The 21,273-nt window shown below is 38.7% G+C and overlaps 1 protein-coding gene across 1 annotated transcript in view; it reads right to left on the bottom strand.

Annotated features, from left to right (window-relative positions):
* Nucleotides 1-17,788, bottom strand: part of LOC130916844 (AT-rich interactive domain-containing protein 3B-like) — a 30,119-nt gene extending 12,331 nt beyond the window's left edge. Inside the window, exons 1-4 of the mRNA XM_057837881.1 lie at nt 17,559-17,788; nt 15,989-16,570; nt 9,740-9,811; nt 9,590-9,662 (exon numbers count right to left, since the gene is read on the bottom strand). Of these exons, the coding sequence (XP_057693864.1) occupies nt 9,590-9,662; nt 9,740-9,811; nt 15,989-16,570; nt 17,559-17,585 (754 nt within the window). The 5' untranslated portion in view covers nt 17,586-17,788. The remainder of the gene's footprint in view (nt 1-9,589; nt 9,663-9,739; nt 9,812-15,988; nt 16,571-17,558) is intronic.
* Between the last annotated feature and the right edge of the window lie 3,485 nt (nt 17,789-21,273).

Here is a 21,273-nt window from a genome sequence, read left to right as displayed (position 1 = left end):
ACACAAGGTGTCCATAGCACACAAACAAACAGAAAAAATGACATAACACAGGTACAGAAAATAGAAAAAAAAGAACATTAAAAGTAAAGCTGCACCGATAAGGTGGTATCGGTATCGACGAGTACCAACATTTAGGGCGCCGATACCATCTACTGGCATCACTTGAACGCAAATGTACTGTCCTACCCAAGTGAGCTAACTCCCCAAATCCCGATGCATGACATCTGTATGTCTTTGTCTCGAAATTACCAAACGAAATTAACACCTTCATCTTCAATATTAAGGATGTTCATTACAACGCATATCCGCGATGTTAAGCTGCTTTGCTAACATATCATTCAAAAACAATTAGCATGCATAAGTTAACGCCTGCTCTTATAGCGCCGATGGGATCAGAAAGGTTAAGCCCGTGGGAGACAAAGCAAACTCATGGTTTCATGATAAACAATGAGTGGCAAATAAAGAGCACCGTACTTCAAACTCGTCCTGTTTATGAAAGTCGATTGTCATATGCTGGTGTTGTGCAGTAATGAGCAGAAGTGACTTCTGTGGCCAGAAAACACTCAAGCGGCGCAGCGCACACACTAGATATCATCAAACAGCAACCTAGATGTTCTATGTTAGATCCCATGCCAACTCTCGCGTGCACACACTAGATATCATCAAATAACAACCTAGATGTCCTACATTAGATCCCATGCCATTAGCTGCGTGAGCCCAGAGCGACGTGTAGTCCATATACTACATTGATGAATTAGAAACCGCCATGACTGAATGGAAGTTAAGCAGGCCAAATCAATCCATACCAGTGACTATAGATAATGCTGCAAATACTGTTAATTCAGCACAAGTTACAGATCGACTCGGACCACAAATGGGATGTTTTGCTTGTATGGTAAATATAGCTGCAGCAATCAACAGTGTTTCCCACTTTACAAACAGTAAAGATTGTTCTCAGCACTTATATAAAAAAATTCTTCAGCTCAGTAAGAAGTAAGCACATAAATATGATGCACTACAATGCTTGTGTATACGATGGCACTGTTATTTTTGCTTGTTAGCAAAAAATAAATCAAAATAAATAATAATAATAACAGTTGTATTTTCTGTTTCAGAGCATTAAATGTATTGAATTGTATCGAAAATCGTGCCGTACCGTGACTTAACTGTATCGTTGCATCCCTTATACGTACATACGCATTTATGTTTTTTTTTTTTTTTTTCCTTTGCAAACAGAGTGGTATCGGAATGGTATCGGTATCGGCCGATACTGCACAGCCAGTTATCTATATCGGGCCCAAAAAATGGTACGGTGCAACACTAATTAAAAGGGCACAAACTATCTGTGCACAACAAACAGGCTTTTATGCCAATGGCGCCACATACTTGACCTAAATCTATAGCTATTTGTAGGGTCCGTTATTTTCATTAAAATACTATTTTCAGATTCATTCAATCGACACATGAATTTATACATCAGATTTCTTAAGAGCGCTTTAAAGGTGAGTAACCCAAAACTGACAAATAATTGGCTGGCGCTGTACCATCTAGGCACACGCAATAACAGCCTCAAAGCATTATTAGTGGCTACATTTAGCCTCTGGATGGACTTAGCCAAGTACCTGGTCCACAGGTGAGCGGTGTAAAAGGGTGTGCAATAAGCCCTGAACAGTGATGTTTTCTCGTGGAAGGAACACATAAAAATTTTTCTCTTAAGCATGTTTGCCTGTGCATAAAGTTTAGTGCATTGACGGTGAATGTCCAGGTCATCTGACAAATCAGCTGTTATAAAGTGGCCGAGCCATTTACCTTAATTGCAGAGATTCAGCTCTTTTTTGCCCAGAAAGAAGCGACTGAATATAGCCCCTCTATCCTCTTTAGATAGTATAATCATAATGTTACTTTTCTCTGCATTGTATTAAATGTCAAATTGGTCACCAAACTGAGAACATGATGAAAGTAACTCCTGTAAGCCAGCACTGCATGGAGAGAGCACCACCACATCATCTGCGTACATAAGATAGTTAATGATAGTGCTTCCTACAACACAGTCAGTATTACATCCACAGTATTGAGACGGCTGGACAATTCGTCCATGTAAACATTGAACAGATATGATGAGAGTATTCCTCCCTGTCTCACACCATTACTTACTTTGAAGCAAGAAGAAACCGTGCTACCCCATTTTATGTGAACAAGTTGATTTGCATACCAGAAGGCTCTATAGAATACAGATGATATATATTTGGGCATGCCCCTTTGTGTCAACATAAGAAAAAGTTTGCTATGATTGATCCAATCAAAGGCTTTGATAAGTCAATAAAGCATAAAACATTGTTGAGTTCAGGCTTTGATACTTAAGTAATAATTCCTTCAATGCAAATATGCACATATCGGTTCCATGTTTTCTTTTGAACCCGAACTGATTGTCACCTGTGGAAATAAATATAGCTATTCTATTCAGTATGATTGTCTCCAGCACTTTAGAAAGCACACTGGCCAGGGCAATTGGTCTGATATTATCTTTACTATTGATTTTACCAGTCTTATCTTTTATAATAGGCACCAGTTGTACTGCCATCATAGAATCAGGTAGAATGCCATGTTTAAAAAAAAAGAAAAAAAAAAAAAACATAAAGGCACAAGACAAGGAGAGGAATTATCTTCCGACTGGCATGTTTTAAATGCAATCGACACCACAGGCATTATCTCTAGATCAATAATGGCTTCATGGATTTCAGCCGGTGTTATCACTAAAATCTCATTGAGATCACAGTTATTGGGTATGAATACAGTGGGGCAAATAAGTATTTAGTCAACAACAAATTGTGCAAGTTCTCCCACTTGAAAATATTAGAGAGGCCTGTAATTGTCAATACGGGTAAACCTCAACCATGAGAGACAGAATGTGGAAAAAAAAAAAACAGAAAATCACATTTTCTTCCAAACACGAGAACCTGCGTTTCCACCAAAAAGTTCTATTTTGGTTTCATCTGACCATAACACATTCTCCCAGTCCTCTTCTGGATCATCCAAAGGCTCTCTAGCGAACCGCAGACGGGCCTGGACATGTACTGGCTTCAGCAGGGGGACACGTCTGGCAGTGCAGGATTTGAGTCCTTTGTTACTGTGGTCCCAGCTCTCTGTAGGTCATTCACTAGGTCCCACCGTGTGGTTCTGGGATTTTTTTCCTCACCGTTCTTGTTATCATTTTGACGCCACAGGGTGAGATCTTGCATGGAGCCCCAGATCGGGGGAGATTATCAGTGGTCTTGTATGTCTTCCATTTTCTAATAATTGCTCCCACAGTTTATTTCTTTACACCAAGCGAAGAGTGAAGAGTTACAGAAAACGTTTGGTCTCCATTATTGCCAACAAAGGGTACATAACAAAGTATTGAGATTAACTTTTGGTATTGACCAAATACTTATTTTCCACCATGATTTGCAAATAAATTCTTTAAAAATCAAACAATGTGATTTTCTGTTTTTTTTTTTCCACATTCTGTCTCTCATGGTTGAGGTTTACCCATGTTGACAATTACAGGCCTCTCTAATCTTTTCAAGTAGGAGAACTTGCACAATTGGTGGTTGACTAAATACTTATTTGCCCCACTGTATAGGCATATTTGAAAGCATACCATTAGTACTAATAACGTCATGGTTAAAAATGAAGGAAAACCTAACATTGATTCAGTGTTCTAATATTATTAATAAGCGAAATGACGTTTAGGTTTTGTAAGGATTTCAACGTTGGAACAACATTAAACAAAGGGTGCAAAAGTATTGGCAAATCAACGTCGGGTGTCAACGCTGATTCAACAATACAACATCGACAGCTGTCTGCTATCTGTTTTTTTTTGTTAGTTTCAGGGCGTAGTGGCTAAACTAGCGCGAGTCAATGGTGCTTGCTCGCTAACTGTTAAACTAACTAACTAACTAACTAACTGTTCAACTAACTGTCTAACTGTTCAAACGAAGCCATGTCGTGGTAGAAGAGTAAACAGTACAGATTATCAGGGTGATTGATCTGGGGTATGGGGAGTCCCTTTCATTCCTAGCAAAAAATCAGCGGTGAAAAAAAACTATGTGATATCACTCCGCCCTGCTTGCCTAGACTGCCCGTTCCTGGCAGAGCTGCTGGTTTACAAATGTTGCTCTTCATAGTACAATTATTGACACGCAATGGTAAGTTTTAATAACTTTATACTGAAAACATAGCCAAAACTATTGATTGCATGGGTCATCGGTGATTTTAATGCGTGCATATGTTGTTTTTTTATTTTATTACCATTGACTCGAGCGAGCTAACAGGCTCAATTTTGAAAAACAGATTAGTTCTGTTGCAGTGTTGTTTTTGGCAGCCTATTTATTTTTCATCTTAGTCGTTTGGACGAAAATGCTTATTAGTTTTAGTCATATATTAGTCATTTTAAAATGTGTTCGTCTTCGTCTAGTTTTAGTCAACGAAAACGCAGACACATTTCCTCTGGTTTTAGTCGAGAATTCTCAAAATGTTTTCGTCCATAAACTTCAAAAGTTTTAGTTCATGGAAAAATTAATAAGTAAATCGTATCCAACATTTTCAAATAAACATGACAGACGAGCACATAACTTTAGAGTCGACATGGACATCACCATTTTCATGATGATAATACACACTCAGAAGGAAAACAGCTCATTATTTGCAATTACGGTTATTAAGCTCACCTGGACACCACGAACTGTATGCAAAATGTTTTCCAAGATTTGAAGAAGACATTGGGTCACCGCGCTAAATGCTAATGCTAACGCAAACACTATGCTAACGCTACAAGTTAGTTTAGTATGTGATGATCACTCAGCACAGACCTTTAAAGGCTAAAGCAACATGGCATATCTACCAAACATAAAATAAACAAAGTTACCCAACAGCACCTGACATGAGTCACAAAAGGAGCCTGGAATCGGCACAGGCGTAAATGTGTGTGTGGGGCAGGGGGTCGGGAGGACGCATTTAACACTGCTAAATGCGTGCTAACTACACATACAATAAGAAAATATCACACATTGTAGATTTATGAAGGAAATTATGGCAAATTTTAATCTTGTTCTTGTGTCGTCAGATGACAACTGGCATCCATCTCATTATGTTTTAGTCTACAAGACACGTTTTCAGTGCGTCATCGTGACGTCATCGTCATGAAAAAAATTGTTTGTTGACGAAATATTTTCATTATCGTCATTGTTGACGAAAAAAACAATGTTCTGTTGTAACAGCAAGAGTTTTCCAGCTCCGTCTCTTGACCAAAGTGAAGCCTTTTCTTAGTCACCATGACCTTGAAAAAGCAATGTATGCCTTTGTACGCTCAAGACTGGACAACTGCAATGCACTTAATGTTTGTCTGCCCAAGTCCTCGATTTCTCGTCTGCAATTTGTTCAAAATGCTGCTGCTTGATTTTTAACCGGTACACCCACACGTGAACATGTAGCCCCTGTGCTATCATTGCTCCACTGGCTTCCAGTTCATTTGAGAATTGAGTTTCAAATTCTACTGTTTGTTTTTAATGCTACTAATGGACAGGCTCTTCGTTCAACCGGCCAGCTTCTTCTGCAAGTTCCAACGACGAGACCTTTTAAACAGTGGAAGATTGATCTTTTGCGGTTGCTGGCCCCAGTTTGTGGAATAGCCTGCCTTTGAATTCCGCACCATTACAAATCTAAGCCTTTTTAAATAGCGGATAAAGACCCACTTTTTTAGACTCACCTTTTCTCCAGACTAGGGTAGCCTGGCAGTGGTTATATTTCTTAAGGGTTTTAATTTTTTTCGAATTTCATCCATTTTATTGTTTTATTTGTATGGTTGTCAAAATTATTGCGTTAACGGGCGGTAATTAATTTTTTAAATTAATCACGTTAAAATATTTGACGCATTTATCGCACATGCCCCGCTCAAACAGATTAAAATGACAGCACAGTTTCATGTCCATTTGTTACTTGTGTTTTTTGGTGTTTTGTCGCCCTCTGCTGGTGCTTGGGTGCGACTGATTTTATGGGTTTCAGCACCATGAGCATTGTGTAATTATTGACATCAACAATGGCGAGCTACTAGATTATTTTTTGTTTGAAAATTTTACAAATTTTATTAAAACGAAAACATTAAGAGGGGTTGTAAAATAAAATTTCTATAATTTGTACTAACATTTATCTTTTAAGAACTACAAGTCTTTCTATCCATGGATCGCTTTAACAGAATGTTAATAATGTTAATGCCATCTTGTTGATTTATTGTTATAATAAACAAATACAGTACTTATGTACAGTATGTTGAATGTATATATCCGTCTTGTGTCTTATCTTTCCATTCCAACAATAATTTACATAAAAATATGCCATATTTTATATATGGTTTGAATTAATTTTTAAGCTGTGATTAACTCGATTAAAAATTTTAATCGTTTGACAGCCCTATTTATTTGCTGTTTTGACTTTTAGCACGATGCGTTGTTTTTCTCTACCTCAATTTTATTGTATAATACTTTCCTTCATTTTATTTATCATAAACTATATTTTTCATTGTTGTACAGCACAATAGAAGACCTTTCCAGGTTTTTATAAAGGGCTAAATAAATACATTTGATTTGAACTTAAGGGTTAAATGATACAGTTTTAAAATTTAGCATGACAGATGTTTATTTTATTCTAGTATATTTTGTATTAAAAATAAATTGCTGATAATTATTGTTTTTGTGTGCTTATATCACTCCAATATCAACCTATTTCAGTTTTGAGTAAAATTATAATTTCCTCAGAAAAATCACATTTAAGATACAAAAACATAACCAAAGGATATCAGGCCGGCCAGCTGGCTCTACCGATGAGGTGTCCCTTATATATATATTTTTTCCCCCAGGGAAAAATGGGTGATTCCTATGCGTGCATATGTTGTTTTTTATTGGCATGCTAGCAAGCACCATTGACTCACGCTAGCTTAGCCACTCTGGAGCCCTGCAAGTAACATATAACTAACAAACTGCACGAAATTTGTTGAAACCAACTCCACTGACTAATTAAACTCCCACAAACTCGAAAAATTAAGCACTAATGTCAAAAATTTTGAACTTCCGCTTTAAAGATGACCAAGACCACCAAAATACAGTACATACTATAGACAGGTGAAGAAAATAAATAGATAAAAATTATTGTCCTTTTTTGATTATACGCATAATAGGGTTGCATGAGGTAGAGTGACAAAGTCAAACAAGGCTAAATATTTTTATAAAATTGAGAAAAATGGAATAGATGACATACAGTGCCTTGCAAAAGTATTCGGCCCCCTTGAACCTTGCAACCTTTCGCCACATTTCAGGCTTCAAACATAAAGATATAAAATTTTAATATTTTGTCAAGAATCAACAACAAGTGGGACACAATCGTGAAGTGGAACAAAATTTATTGGATAATTTAAACTTTTTTAACAAATAAAAAACTGAAAACTGGGGCGTGCAAAATTATTCGGCCCCCTTGCGTTAATACTTTGTAGCGCCACCTTTTGCTCCAATTACAGCTGCAAGTCGCTTGGGGTATGTTTCTATCAGTTTGACACATCGAGAGACTGACATTCTTGCCCATTCTTCCTTGCAAAACAGCTCGAGCTCAGTGAGGTTGGATGGAGCGTGTTTGTGAACAGCAGTCTTCAGCTCTTTCCACAGATTCTCGATTGGATTCAGGTCTGGACTTTGACTTGGCCATTCTAACACCTGGATACATTTATTTTTGAACCATTCCATTATAGATTGGGCTTTATGTCTTGGATCATTGTCCTGTTGGAAGATAAATCTCCGTCCCAGTCTCAGGTCTTGTGCAGATACCGACAGGTTTTCTTCCAGAATGTTCCTGTATTTGGCTGCATCCATCTTCCCGTCAATTTTAAACATCTTCCCTGTCCCTGCTGAAGAAAAGCAGGCCCAAACCATGATGCTGCCACCACCATGTTTGACAGTGGGGATGGTGTGTTCAGGGTGATGAGCTGTGTTGCTTTTACGCCAAACATATCGTTTTGCATTGTGGCCAAAAAGTTCAATTTTGGTTTCATCTGACCAGAGCACCTTCTTCCACATGTTTGGTGTGTCTCCCAGGTGGCTTGTGGCAAACTTCAAACGAGACTTTTTATGGATATCTTTGAGAAATGGCTTTCTTCTTGCCACTCTTCCATAAAGGCCAGATTTGTGCAGTGTACGACTGATTGTTGTCCTATGGACAGACTCTCCCACCTCAGCTGTAGATCTCTGCAGTTCATCCAGAGTGATCATGGGCCTCTTGGCTGCATCTCTGATCAGTTTTCTCCTTGTTTGAGAAGAAAGTTTGGAAGGACGGCCGGGTCTTGGTAGATTTGCAGTGGTCTGATGCTCCTTCCATTTCAATATGATGGCTTGCACAGTGCTCCTTGAGATGTTTAAAGCTTTGGAAATCTTTTTGTATCCAAATCCGGCTTTAAACTTCTCAACAACAGTATCTCGGACCTGCCTGGTGTGTTCCTTGGTTTTCATAATGCTCTCTGCACTTTAAACAGAACCCTGAGACTATCACAGAGCAGGTGCATTTATACGGAGACTTGATTACACACAGGTGGATTCTATTTATCATCATCGGTCATTTAGGACAACATTGGATCATTCAGAGATCCTCACTGAACTTTTGGAGTGAGTTTGCTGCACTGAAAGTAAAGGGGCCGAATAATATTGCACGCCCCACTTTTCAGTTTTTTATTTGTTAAAAAAGTTTAAATTATCCAATAAATGTTGTTCCACTTCACGATTGTGTCCCACTTGTTGTTGATTCTTGACAAAAAAATTAAATTTCATATCTTTATGTTTGAAGCCTGAAATGTGGCGAAAGGTTGCAAGATTCAAGGGGGCCGAATACTTTTGCAAGGCACTGTATGTTTGCTAGACCCATTTTGAGGAAAACTGTCTGAAGATGTCAAGTTCAGCATATCATGTGATTTACTGCTTTCTTCTTCTACCATGATAAAAAGGTTATTGCAAAAGGGTTTTATGAATGTTTTGAGGCACACATTCTATGCATATGTGGATTAAAACAAATGTTCCTAGTTACAAGAGACTGCAATGAAACAATTAAAACCAAAAAATAGAATTCCAAATTCAAATTGACCGTCATATTTAAGATTGAATTTGGTCATTGAGGTGGTAGGACAAGGGGAAAAATGGCATTCTAAGGGGGTACTTCTAGACTTTGGTATTTATAAAACTATTTTCAAGCATTCTTTTCTCTACGTATTTTCAATTTATGGTGTCAGAACTAGCCAATATACTCAGAGACTGTATGTTTTAGTATTTCATATGTAGAATATTTAAAATTTGAAGGGTGGGACATAAAATGTCCAATTCATGAAGGATCCATATCACTGTTAAAGAGATGGAGGGATCGTATATCGAAAGACCTTTTACCTTGTATTGTTCATTATATTTTCACTACCAAGTATGTTTAAGAAATGAGTTACACATTAAGTCAAAGTCAACAAAAATATCTTCCACTCAACTGTGATTTTGCTGTAAAAGTTCAACTTTGATTTCTAGCAAGAACTCACCTCGTTTTTGCATGAAGACAAACAGATCATCGAGAAACTCCTTGCGATGGGGGTCATTGTCGAGTTCATATAGCTGAAAGACAGAGGAAAAAGCTCATTAGTGTCATTTCTTGCAAAATGAGGAGCACTGTCTCCTCTGAATTGACTGACCTTTGCAAAGTCCCTGGACGGTTCTGCTCTTCCGCGGCCTGCTTCGTTGTCCTCAGCCCAGATGGGAGCCCTCTATGGTTATGAGGAGAAGGGAGCACTTGACAGTTAAAAACGCACATTTACATATGTACAATCAACTTCAGTTTTGAAACTTGTTTCCCAACATTCAGTACATGATTCCTCAAAATACTTGTATTTCACCTATTACAATATAAAGTGAACTTACTCCCTCCCACAGAAAGGGTGCCTGTATTTCTCTTCTGTGTACACATAATACATCATTCACAGGAGATGAGATAGATGGCTTCATTGTAATGCGGTAATTTAATGTGACATGTTATTGCTTCATGAGTCGCTACTTAGTGCGACAGTTAAAGGTTAAAATGCCAATGTGTGTGCAACCGTCTGGAGAAGTCTGGTGAGATGTTATTATCCTGCAGAGAGACTAAATGAATACGTAAATAGTGAAGAGAACGCCCACCGTATGTATCATTAGCGCGTTCTTCCAACCAAAAGTCACCGTTGGACGTCATTGTTGACACCACAACCGTTACTGGTCGGCCTTAGGTCCTACACAGCTCACAATTCAGTACAATTCTATGTTTTGTACTAAAACAAGGGTGTGTTTTAGACAACATGACATGCTTGTAGCTGGCAGGTTCGCCATGTACATTTATCACACTTGTGCTTAATCAAAATAATGGAATGTTTTGGTTTTTGCTCGGATTGCGATAGTAACATCTCTATTGTTTTTGCTTGACAACCAAAACCGTGGTATAAGAAATGGTTCCATAACAACATTTCACCCGCTCAGCTACAACACTCATGGGAACCAAAACAATACAAAGAAATCAACTGCAACTCCCCATGTATTTACAGTACAAACAAACTCACTTTAGATTGTTTACTCTCAGACAAGGAATTAGTTACTAAATTTTTCCACTGCTTCTCATAACTTATTGGCTGCCATTGAAGCCCATAGATGTCCAATCAATTTTGACCGGGAGGGCAAGCTGGGATCATTTACTTTTTGGTGTCTATCACCATCAATGGCACCACCACCAACATTCACAGTCAAATAGATTTAAAACTTTTAACTATTAAACTCCACACTGACAATAATTTAACAAGAGCTTACACATTGTTATCACTGCTTGTGCAGTGACCCTACCCTGTCATACCCAAACCAGTCTCTTCCCTCTTTATATCGTTTCGATTGGTAGGTCCATCCTATCCTCACATAGGGCCGCCTTTGTAAATTAAGTCATAAATAATGAAGCTTTCAACACGACTTATGTAGCTGCTAGGTAGCGTATGTTTTCAACCCTATTTTTGTATCACTATTTGCTCTGTATTTTCTCATTTGTAGTCCCTGTAAACCCTCCAAATGCTCTGTGATGCATTAAACCTCATTCAGAATTTGAAGGCCCTCAAATTTATCGTTCCGCATGTCCAAGAAGTTGATTACAACAGGTTAATAAAAAGAACGGTTTCATTGGTTTTTACCTAAAATTACCCCCAAGTGATGTAAATGTTGCCCCTCAAACGCTGTGAGGTATTATTTGTCTTCCCAGGCAGCTTCGCTATAAATGATTGTCTGTAACCTCCTCTCACGCAAACCTCACCCTGGGGTAGCTTTTGATACATGTAATAGCTCGGCTTAGAATTTCTAATAAAAGGTCTTCTGCTCCCCCGTGCAGAAACCCTGTTGACACAAAGGTAGATAAACATCCAAGTCCTTTCACCATCAAATGGAAATAAAACCCTACCCCCCTTATTGATGAGCAAGTGAGACCTACTGTGGCTCTATTAACAAAAGAGCTGGCAGTTAATTGCTCACAGAGCTTTCACACATCCAACTCTGGGAATGCAGATAGTATTTGGTATGTAGGTCAGCAAAAGGTTGCTTTTGTTACATTAGAAACCACTTTTTTTCTACTTGTAAATTATCACTTCTGCTCCTTGACATGCATTTTTTCATGTAGTATGAAGTATGTAGTACGTCTTCCACCCCTTCCCTTGTTTTTAATCGATTGTAAAAGGATTAATTATAAAATCATTTAAGAGAGCAAAAGTGAAAAATTAGCGCAGCGGGGGCTAAAATCTGATGCCATATCAAATTATTCTGCCTTTAATCTCCCATACAAATCAAGATCATTTATCTGACCCCTTGCTGTGCAAACAGGGGCTCTTTAGCCCCTTCACAAAGCACCACTAGCCTTTACAGTACGAGACAGCATATGGAGAACAAAGCCTGTCCAGTGTGGGGAGTTGTATCACCAAAGACTGTTCAATAAAAGTCAACAAGAAATAAATCTGTGTGCAACCATGATTATGTAGTAAAAATAATATGCCAAAGTTACTGTGTGGTCAATGTAAAAACATTTCATTTTTAAAGCAAATCTGGTTCGTATATCACCATCAATAGAATCCAATAAATTAAAAGCGATTTATCGACGGTTGATAGTCAAGGGAAGCGATCCAAAAGTGTATCTACATCTGAGGATTTTCACTTGCAGGTGACAGCCCACACCTCAGATATAAAGACCTTGTGAAAAATCACAGTTTGACATGAATCTGAATGGGTACCCGCGCTTCAAGCGTAGGGTAGAATTAAACTGCCCCCAAAAAACAGTTAACAATCCTGCACTGCATTTTTAACAGCGTGCGATTAACAGGGAGTGGTATTTCTAACACAGCTTCAAGTGCCATGCTGAAGAAAGGACTTGTGTTCTCATTGTGGCAGCCATTATATATTGATTACTTGCATGCGAATTACAGTGCCATTTAGTGTTGCTAGGAGACAACTAAATTATGCAGGGCTGTCCACTGAGCGGCCGCGAGTTGTTTGCAGACAAGATTTTTTAGACTACCTAAAGGAATATCTCAATAACACCCTTACTTTGTTCTTCTTGTTCTTCTTCTTAGGGAGGGCACCAACCTCTGCTTCACTGAAAGTGTACACTTTATTACGTACATTTATAAGCAAATTTACTTTATTAAGCAAACCTTACAGTTACACGCTAGGAGGCAATAGCATGGCAGTCTCTAGGCTGAAAGGTTCATTAATTAGAGCATATTATTTTGAATTGGAGGGAGGGGAGGCACAAGGGAGATGAGCAGCCACTACATTGGTTTTAGTTAGCGAAAAAAAAAAAAAAAAAAACTCTCACATTGGAGAAGACAGAACAGTATATATGGCAGAGGCATACAGTGACAGGTAGAACAAACAAATGTTCTTCCACTCTATAGCAGAAATGTGTATCCACCTGTTGCCATTCATACAACAGAATAATAGCTTTGCACAATGGATTTGTACAAAACACAAAATCGTGGGAATGCTTCGACATCCCACATATAAAATTAATACATTACGCCTTTCGGGCGTATGTTGTTTTGACAAATTCTGATCAAGCTCCCCAAATGACCCAAAACATCCTCCACAAAGTCATGATTCCTGCCATATTCAGGTTCTTCCACAAGTTAATGGAAAAATTCTATGAGCATCAATTCCCACAGCCGAATCACATCATTCAAAGATTTAAAAAAAAAAAAAAAAAAAAAAAATCAAGGTAAAGTATTTAGTTTTTAACAAATCGTACAGTTCCACTAAAATTTGACAAAAGCACCTTAATTCCTTTTTTCCAAAAGAACATTTAACACCCACTAAAGATCCAAAATTTTATTTTCCATTTCCTCCGATTGATTTTCAAATCTGACCCACAAAAAAAATTGACCAAAGAATTCAACAGGAAGCAACCCAAAATCAACCTGAAGTGACCCAAAAGCTACAGTACAGTACCTGGAACTTACTAAAAAAAATAATATTTTCAACCATATTCTAAACACTTTATGCGCTTATAGTATACCGATTGACACGAAAGTATTATTTTCCAGTTTGCAAAGGAAATTGATGAGAGATCATCATTCATTATCATCATGTGTTTGGTTTTGCGATTTTTCTAATATATGAATTTGGCTCAATAAAGGCTGGAAAGCAATGATCATATATACTTTTGCAGGATCTAGTTACCAAACTGATTTTGAGCCCTCGTCAGTGATAACACACAGAATTGCACTTTGTCAGGCTCAACTGAGCCAGCTGGCTTGGACGACAGCCAAGAGGAATTAGTCGAGCTGGTGGCATTTTATCAAGAGTGCACCACATAATTGAAGTAGAAGCTGGATGCTGCAGATAGTAATTGAGAACTATTACACTTTGGGCAATTTGCCAAAGGGGTCACATTCCTTCTTTTAGCATACGGGTAAAGGGAAGTATAGATGTTTGATTAGAAATACATGTCACACCAAATCTGACATCTACCCTAATGAACTAATTTGCTACTACTGACAGAAATATACAGTACAGGCTAAAAGTTTGGACACACCTCATTCAAAGCAACACAAAAGAAGCTCCCAGTCCCATTGATAAAGCAATAAATTCCACCAATCAACCCTGAAAAGGCATACCTGTGAAGTCAAAAACCATTTTAGGTTACTGCCTCTTGTAGCTTATCAAGAGAATGGCAAGAGTGCAAAAAACATTCAAAGCAAAGGGTGGCTACTTTGAAGATACTAGAAAATTAGACATGTTTTTAGTTATTTCTTTTTTGCTAAGTACAGTACATGATTCCACACATATTCATAGTTCTCTTACCTTCAGTGAGAATTTACAATGTAAATCGTCATTGGAAAAAAAAAAAAAAAACGCACAAATGAGAAGATGTGTCCAAACTTTTGCCCTGTACTGTATGGACAACCCATTTTGATTGGTTGAGGCTGGCAGCGAATTATTGCCGCCTGCCCACCCAGTCAAAATGGATTGGACATCTACTGTACAACCCCAAGCAAAAAGTATGGAATCACCAGTCTTGGGCGAGCACTCACTCAGACATTTTATCATGTAGAACAAACTCGGATAAAAAAGTTAAAAAAAAATTAAAATAATGAATTAGTTCCAAAGTGCAACTCTGGCCTGTACTGTATGGGCAACCCATTTTGATTAGGTGAGGCTGGCAGCGAATTACTGCCGCCTGCCCGCCCAGTCAAAATAGATTGGACATCTACAACTCCTAGCAAAAAGTATGGAATCGCCAGTCTCGGACGAGTGCTCACTCAGACATTTTATCATGTAGAACAAACTCGGATAAAAAGCTTGAAAAAACAATGAATTGGTTCAAAAGTGCAACTCTTTAGCATTCAGAAACACTAAAAGAAATGAATGAAAAAACATTGAGGTGGTCAGTAAATGTTAATTTTATAGAACAAGTGCAGGGAAATATATATGGAATCACTCTATTCTGAGGAAAAAAAATATGGAATCATGAGAAACAAACAGAGAAATAACAATCAAAACACATCTCTAGTATTTAGGAGCACCACCTCTGGCTTTTATGACAGCTTGCAGCCTCCGAGTCATGGACTTGATGAGTATTCTTCATCAATTTGGTGCCAACTCTCTTTGATTGCAGTTGCCTGATCATCCTTCCAGGTCGGAGCCTTTCTGTGGACCATTTTTTTCCAATTTCCACTACAGGTTATCAATAGGGTTGGGATCTGGGCTATTTGCAGGCCATGACATTGACTGGATGAGTCTTTCTCCAAGGAATGCTTACAGTTTTAGCTCTGTAGCATGATGGCATTGTCATCTTGGAAAATGACAAACATATTTTCAATAGAAGGGATAAGAAAGCTGTCTAAGATTCAATTTAAACGTGTGCATTTATTGAAGATTTAACCACAGCCATCTCCCCAGTGCCTTTGCCTGACATGCAGCCCCATATCATCAAGGACTGAGGGAATTTCGATTTCTTCTTCAGGCCGTCATCTTTGTAAATCTCACTGGAACAGCACCAAACAAAAGTTCCAGCATCATCACCTTGTCAAGACTCAAGAATCTGCATTGGTGGTGCTACTAAATACTAGAGATGTGTTTTGATTGTTATTTCTTTGTTTCTCATGATTCCATATTTTTTCCCTCAGAATGGCGTGATTCCATAGATATTTCCCTGCACTTGCTGTATAAAATTAACATTTACTGACCACCACAATGCTTTTTATTTCTTTCTTTTAGTGTTTCTGAATGCTAAAGAGTTGCACCTTTGAACTAATTATTTTTTTTCAAGCTTTTTATACGAGTTTGTTCTACACGGTAAAATGTCTGATTGAGTGCTCGTCCGAGACTGGTGACTCCATACTTTTTGCTACGGGTAGTATATCAATGGCACTGAAATGTGGTCATTTGCTTACCTGTTTCAGGGGCTCGTCGTAGGACCAGTCAGTGAAGCCGTTGGCCGACGTGTAGGCAGGAAAGCGGACGGGAGACAGCAACTCCTTCTCCTCCTGCTCCTGCTTCACGGCTACAGGCGGAGATGATGACTTGCCGGCCGCCGGTTCAGAAAAAGGAATGAAAGGGAGGCCCGGAACCTGCTGCAGTCGAGGTTTTTGGGCCTGCTGATCATCCACATCCGCCGCCATCTCCTCCTCCTCCTCATCAGTATCATCTTCATCATCATCATCCTCACCATCACCCTCGTCCTCCTCCTCTTCCCCAGTGTTAACTCGGCTTGGATTGTTGTTGCTAGCTTGCTGAGCTAGTCCTCCTCCTTTGGCGAACAGATCTGGCCTGCAGCCAGACTGGACCCTGGCCGCCGCCGCAGCAGCGTGTTGAGCAAAGAGGAGCTGAGCTTGAAGGAGATGTTTCTCCTGTAGGTTCACGTCCTGTTTGGCTTCTTGCTGTCTCTGGAGTTGCTCCATCAACGCCTCCAGCTTCAAGCCAGCAGGACTAGACTGGGGGCACCTTGCAGAGCTGCTTTCCTCTGATAAACCGGACTGAGACATACACATGACCATTGCTTTAACTGGAGACAGTTGGTAGTTTAATATAGACAGTTTGGATTATTTTTGGCAATTTTTTTTTTAAAGACAAAAAAGACTAAACACACAACAGTATCTTATTTAAGTTATTGTTGCAATAAAATTTACACTATTGGAATAATCATTTTCACTTATTTTAGGCCCAAAATGTATTTTATGTGAAAATATCTATCAGCGGTAGTAGTAAGAACTGACTTCATCAGATTTTTAAATGTGCAAAACATTTCGGTCCAGCTGACTTTTTTTTTGTGTGTGAGGTTGAAATAGGGTTTTTTCACTAGATATACGATGAATTCACTTAGGAAAATGTTGCATTTTTGTGGTGTAGACGATCACTATGTAAACATTAGCATATTAGCTGCCCGGCTAATATAACCCCCCACTCCCATTATGAAATTCTCATTAGTCTTTTCATCTTCTTATTGCTCTGTTTAATATTTTCATACCGTAGCCAAAATATTTATCTGAAGATGACGAAGCAACAACGCAGTAGAAATAGCAAATTTTTTACCGACTTTTGACATTTGTCATATGAACCATTTCCTCCTATCAAACATAATATTGTTCTTTTCAGATGAAGTTGACTAACAGACACCAGTTTAAGTGGCGGCTATTTATTTCATATGGTTTTATTTATTTAAAGGTGAACTTTAAACAAATGAAGCTTCTAATTATGGGATAGTGAACGTTTGTACAGGGTGGTCGACAGGAAACTTTGGGAGTGCATTTGTTCGTCCTGTGCTCACTTAGTTGGCATTCGCTTTCTAATGTTCGGTTTTATATAAGTAGATGGTTTAAGAGATCATATCAGAGAGAGGCATTTGACCAAGTAAAGCAACTGCGTGCGATGAGGTGAGCAATAAGATTTGTGGCCTGCGGGGCTTTGTCGGGGGGAAGCATATACGAGTGGGGAAGCTCGAACCGAGCGGTCGTCGACACTCACCATTTGCCCCTTGGAGTAATCCATCATCTCCGATCAGCTTGTTCCTTCTTCTTGGGCCCCGCACGAACGAGTCGCATCGCATGAGCCTTTCGGACGGCAGAGGTGGATCGGAACCAAAGTGACTAGATTTCTTCTTTTTAGGAGAACAAACCGTGTGGAGGAGGGGAGAAGGCTGAAGAGCAGAAGGTGGGGTCACGCACAACAAGCTGCGTGGTCACAGTGCATAGAAACTACAAAACATCTTTTTTTTTTTTTTTTTTTTTTTTTTTTTTTAACAACCCCTCCCAACTTGGGTAAATGAATGAATGAGATCCGCCCACTGGTTGTAAAAGTGGATTTCCTTGCAGACATATAATAGCACCCAAAAGGTGTTGAGGCTAGAACAGTGGTGTCCAAACTGCGGCTCGCTGCGCAGTTTGTTTTGGCCCGCAGGAAATTATAAAAATATCATTATGTATGACCTGCACAAGAAGCTTAAATTCAGCCACCAATTTGTAGCACCTCTCAAAACCAGACATGTGAACTGCCATGTGATGCATTAAAACTAAAGATGTCCCTCGGGTCCAATCACCTCATTTTCAAAGTATCGGAATCGGCAAAAAAATATCGGACATGCCTTTTTTCCCCCTATTCAAATCGTTTTCTAATTGTATTCAAATCGTTTTCTAATTGTATTTAACGCTACAGACAAAATGTCTTTCACTCATCCAGAGTAGTTTTGGCTTAAAGTAGGGCTATCAAATTTATTGCGTTAACGGCGGTAAATAATTACTTTTTATTAATCACGTTAAGTAACTTACGCATGCGCTGCACGACCCACTCACGCATTGTCGCGTTCAGTCTATCAAGACGCCGTTTTACCTATAGATATCATTATACACTGCCTTTTCACGATTAGAGAGAATTTTGACAGCCTTTGGGACCATTTTTTTATGTGGCTAAAGCCTTACAATACCTCTCTCAGCAATTAAAAATAACGTGGGAGGCAATGTGAGGAAGCAAGGTAGTAGTTGATCATTTTCTTAACACCCTATGTTCTTTCCCAACGCAGAGAAGATATATCAATTGGTGCCCCTACGCACAGTCATGGTTGCACTTCCCATCATGCATTTGGGCAGAAGTTAAATGGCTGCAGTATCATTTACTGAAAGCTCAACAAATACACTAGATGGCAATATTTAGTCACAATATACAAAGTCACATTTATCCTTTAAAAATTACAAGTCTTTCTATCCGTGGATCCCTCTCACAGAAAGAATGTTAATAATGTATATGCCATCTTGAGGATTTGTCATAATAAACAAATACAGTTCTTATGTACTGTATGTTGAATGTATATATTCGTCCGAGTTTTATTCATTTTTTCCCTAATGCATTGCCAAAATGTATATGATCGGGAAAAATTATCGGGAATGATTGGAATTGAATCGGGAGCAAAAAAAAAAGCAATCAGATCGGGAAATATCGGGATCGGCAGATACTCAAACTAAAACGATCGGGATCGGATCAGGAGCAAAAAACATGATCGGAACAACCCTAATTAAAACAATTCAGACAATAAGGACACTTATTAGAGCCCCATTCTGTGTGTATATTGGTAGAAATTTTGAGTTTTTTGCTGTCACTGGACATTTTATATTTGATCTGCAATGATCGCTATCAGCTCTCCCAGTCAAAATGGACTGGTCGCCTATGGTCGTCAATGGTAGGCAATGAGTTGATACTTACACAAAAAAATTTTTTTAAACTTGATCTCTGTTAAATGAATGAAAAAAGGATTTCAGGTTAGCCCTTGTTTATGAAAGCAGCCCCCGGGGGAAAAATGGTTTGGACCAGTGGCGTCGTTAGGCCCATTTTAGGGGGGCTTCAGCCCCTAAAATATTCTTAAACCCCCCCAAATAATTTTGTGTTATTTAAAAAAAAAATACAAAAACCGCTGACATTATGAAGCTGCCAGATTAGTTTAAATCAATTATCTTATAACCTGTCATTAATCACTTAAATGTCAGCTCAAGTCTTGTCAGTTTCCCCTTATTTCATAGAGTAAGGTAGAGCGCCCTTTTAGTGCATTGCAATCCAATCCATTCCACTTGTTCATATAGAGAACGTCCACATCTCTGAAAATCCAGTCCACGTTTTCCCTGTGACATTGCTAGCAGTCGGTACGCCCCCCCCCCCCTCGCAGTTGGTCTCTGCACACGTCTTACCTTTGTTGTTTTGCATTCAAAAGTTACATCCCACATCTAAAATAACGCTGCTACTTAGCTGCTGCTAGCTAGTTAGTCTGGAATGCATTGTGAAGGTCCTAGTAGAGTGAAATGTGCACTTTCGTTACCACTATCTTTGGGGTGACTTCCTTCTGGAGCATCAGCTGTGTTTCTCACTTTACACATAGATGAGTACAGGAGCTGAGCTCATTCACGTTCGATTATCATCAGTGGATAATCATAATAATACACTAAAAATAATAATCACTCCACCATCTTCATTGACCTGTAGAAGTCAGAGCAGAGGCGCAAAGCGGGTGACAGGGGAGAGACCTCTACTTAAAAGGTGAGTTGGAGAGTAACGATTAAAAATTGGAGAAAGCCAAGATGATTATATATAGCATACATATATGGCAGAAAACACAGACAAGACTGAAAAAGCAGTTTCTGCTCTTGCACTCCTCTTTAAAAGAAACTTGTATTTTAAGCCATAACAACTGTTGTGTTTGATAGAACAATATGTCTGTATGCTGCCACAGCAGATTTACGGCGCATTAAGCCCCCAAACTATTTTTAATTTGCCCGTTTCCAGCTGTGGCCATTCACAGTTGTGTCTTGACACTCAGTGATACATGCTACATGGAGTTTTTGGATCGAAACAAGGTAAGTACGCTATAATCTCGTTAAAGTCATTAAGTCTGTAATTCTGCTCTCGCATGTTCTCACCTCACGATTGGGTTTTGCGGTTTGAAAAAAATTTTTTCTTTAAATGCCCTCCTATTCAAATTTTTTCTTCCCCCAGAAAATTGAGATTTTAAGCTTTCCAATGATGTATCACACGTGCATATCGCACCTGTTTTCCGCCATAAACCCTCAGGTGACTTGATGTTCCGCTCTAAGACCCCCAATTTGGCCAACTTTCAGAATCGTCCGATATTCATGTGTGATACATCATTGGAAAGCTTAAAATCTCAATTTTCTGGGGGAAGAAAAATTTTGAACAGGAAGGCATTTTTGAAAAAAAAAAAAAAAAGTTTTCTAAACAACAAAACCCTATCTGGAGGTGAGAGCACGCAAAAGCAGAATTACAGACGCCATGACTTTAACGAGATATTATCGCGTACTTATCTTGTTTCGGTCCAAAAACTCCATGTAACATGTATCACAGTGTCAAGGCACAGCTGTGAATTGCCACAGCTGGATTTTGGGGGGATTTTATGGGTGAAACATGGTAATATAACAAGGGTCGTGACGCAGAAATTGCAGACATTAAGGAGTGGTCTAGATTTTCTTTTTCATATATTTACCCTTTTAAACTTTTTTTTTTTTTTTCAATTTTGCTTTGTTTGGATCGATTATTTATCATCTAACATATCGGAGAAAATGCGACAGTAACAAAAAAAAATACAATTAAGCGATAATTATGAGGTAGCTGTCCGAGACTTTTTTACAGACACCATTTTTTTCATTGTAGCATAATTTGTTTAAAAGTTTTAAATATGTGAGTG

The sequence above is a fragment of the Corythoichthys intestinalis genome, chromosome 5, assembly GCF_030265065.1.
Source record: "Corythoichthys intestinalis isolate RoL2023-P3 chromosome 5, ASM3026506v1, whole genome shotgun sequence".
Lineage (NCBI taxonomy): Eukaryota > Metazoa > Chordata > Actinopteri > Syngnathiformes > Syngnathidae > Corythoichthys > Corythoichthys intestinalis.
The sequence above is the reverse complement of the archived record's forward strand: the minus strand, read 5'-3'. Positions and strand labels throughout refer to the sequence as shown.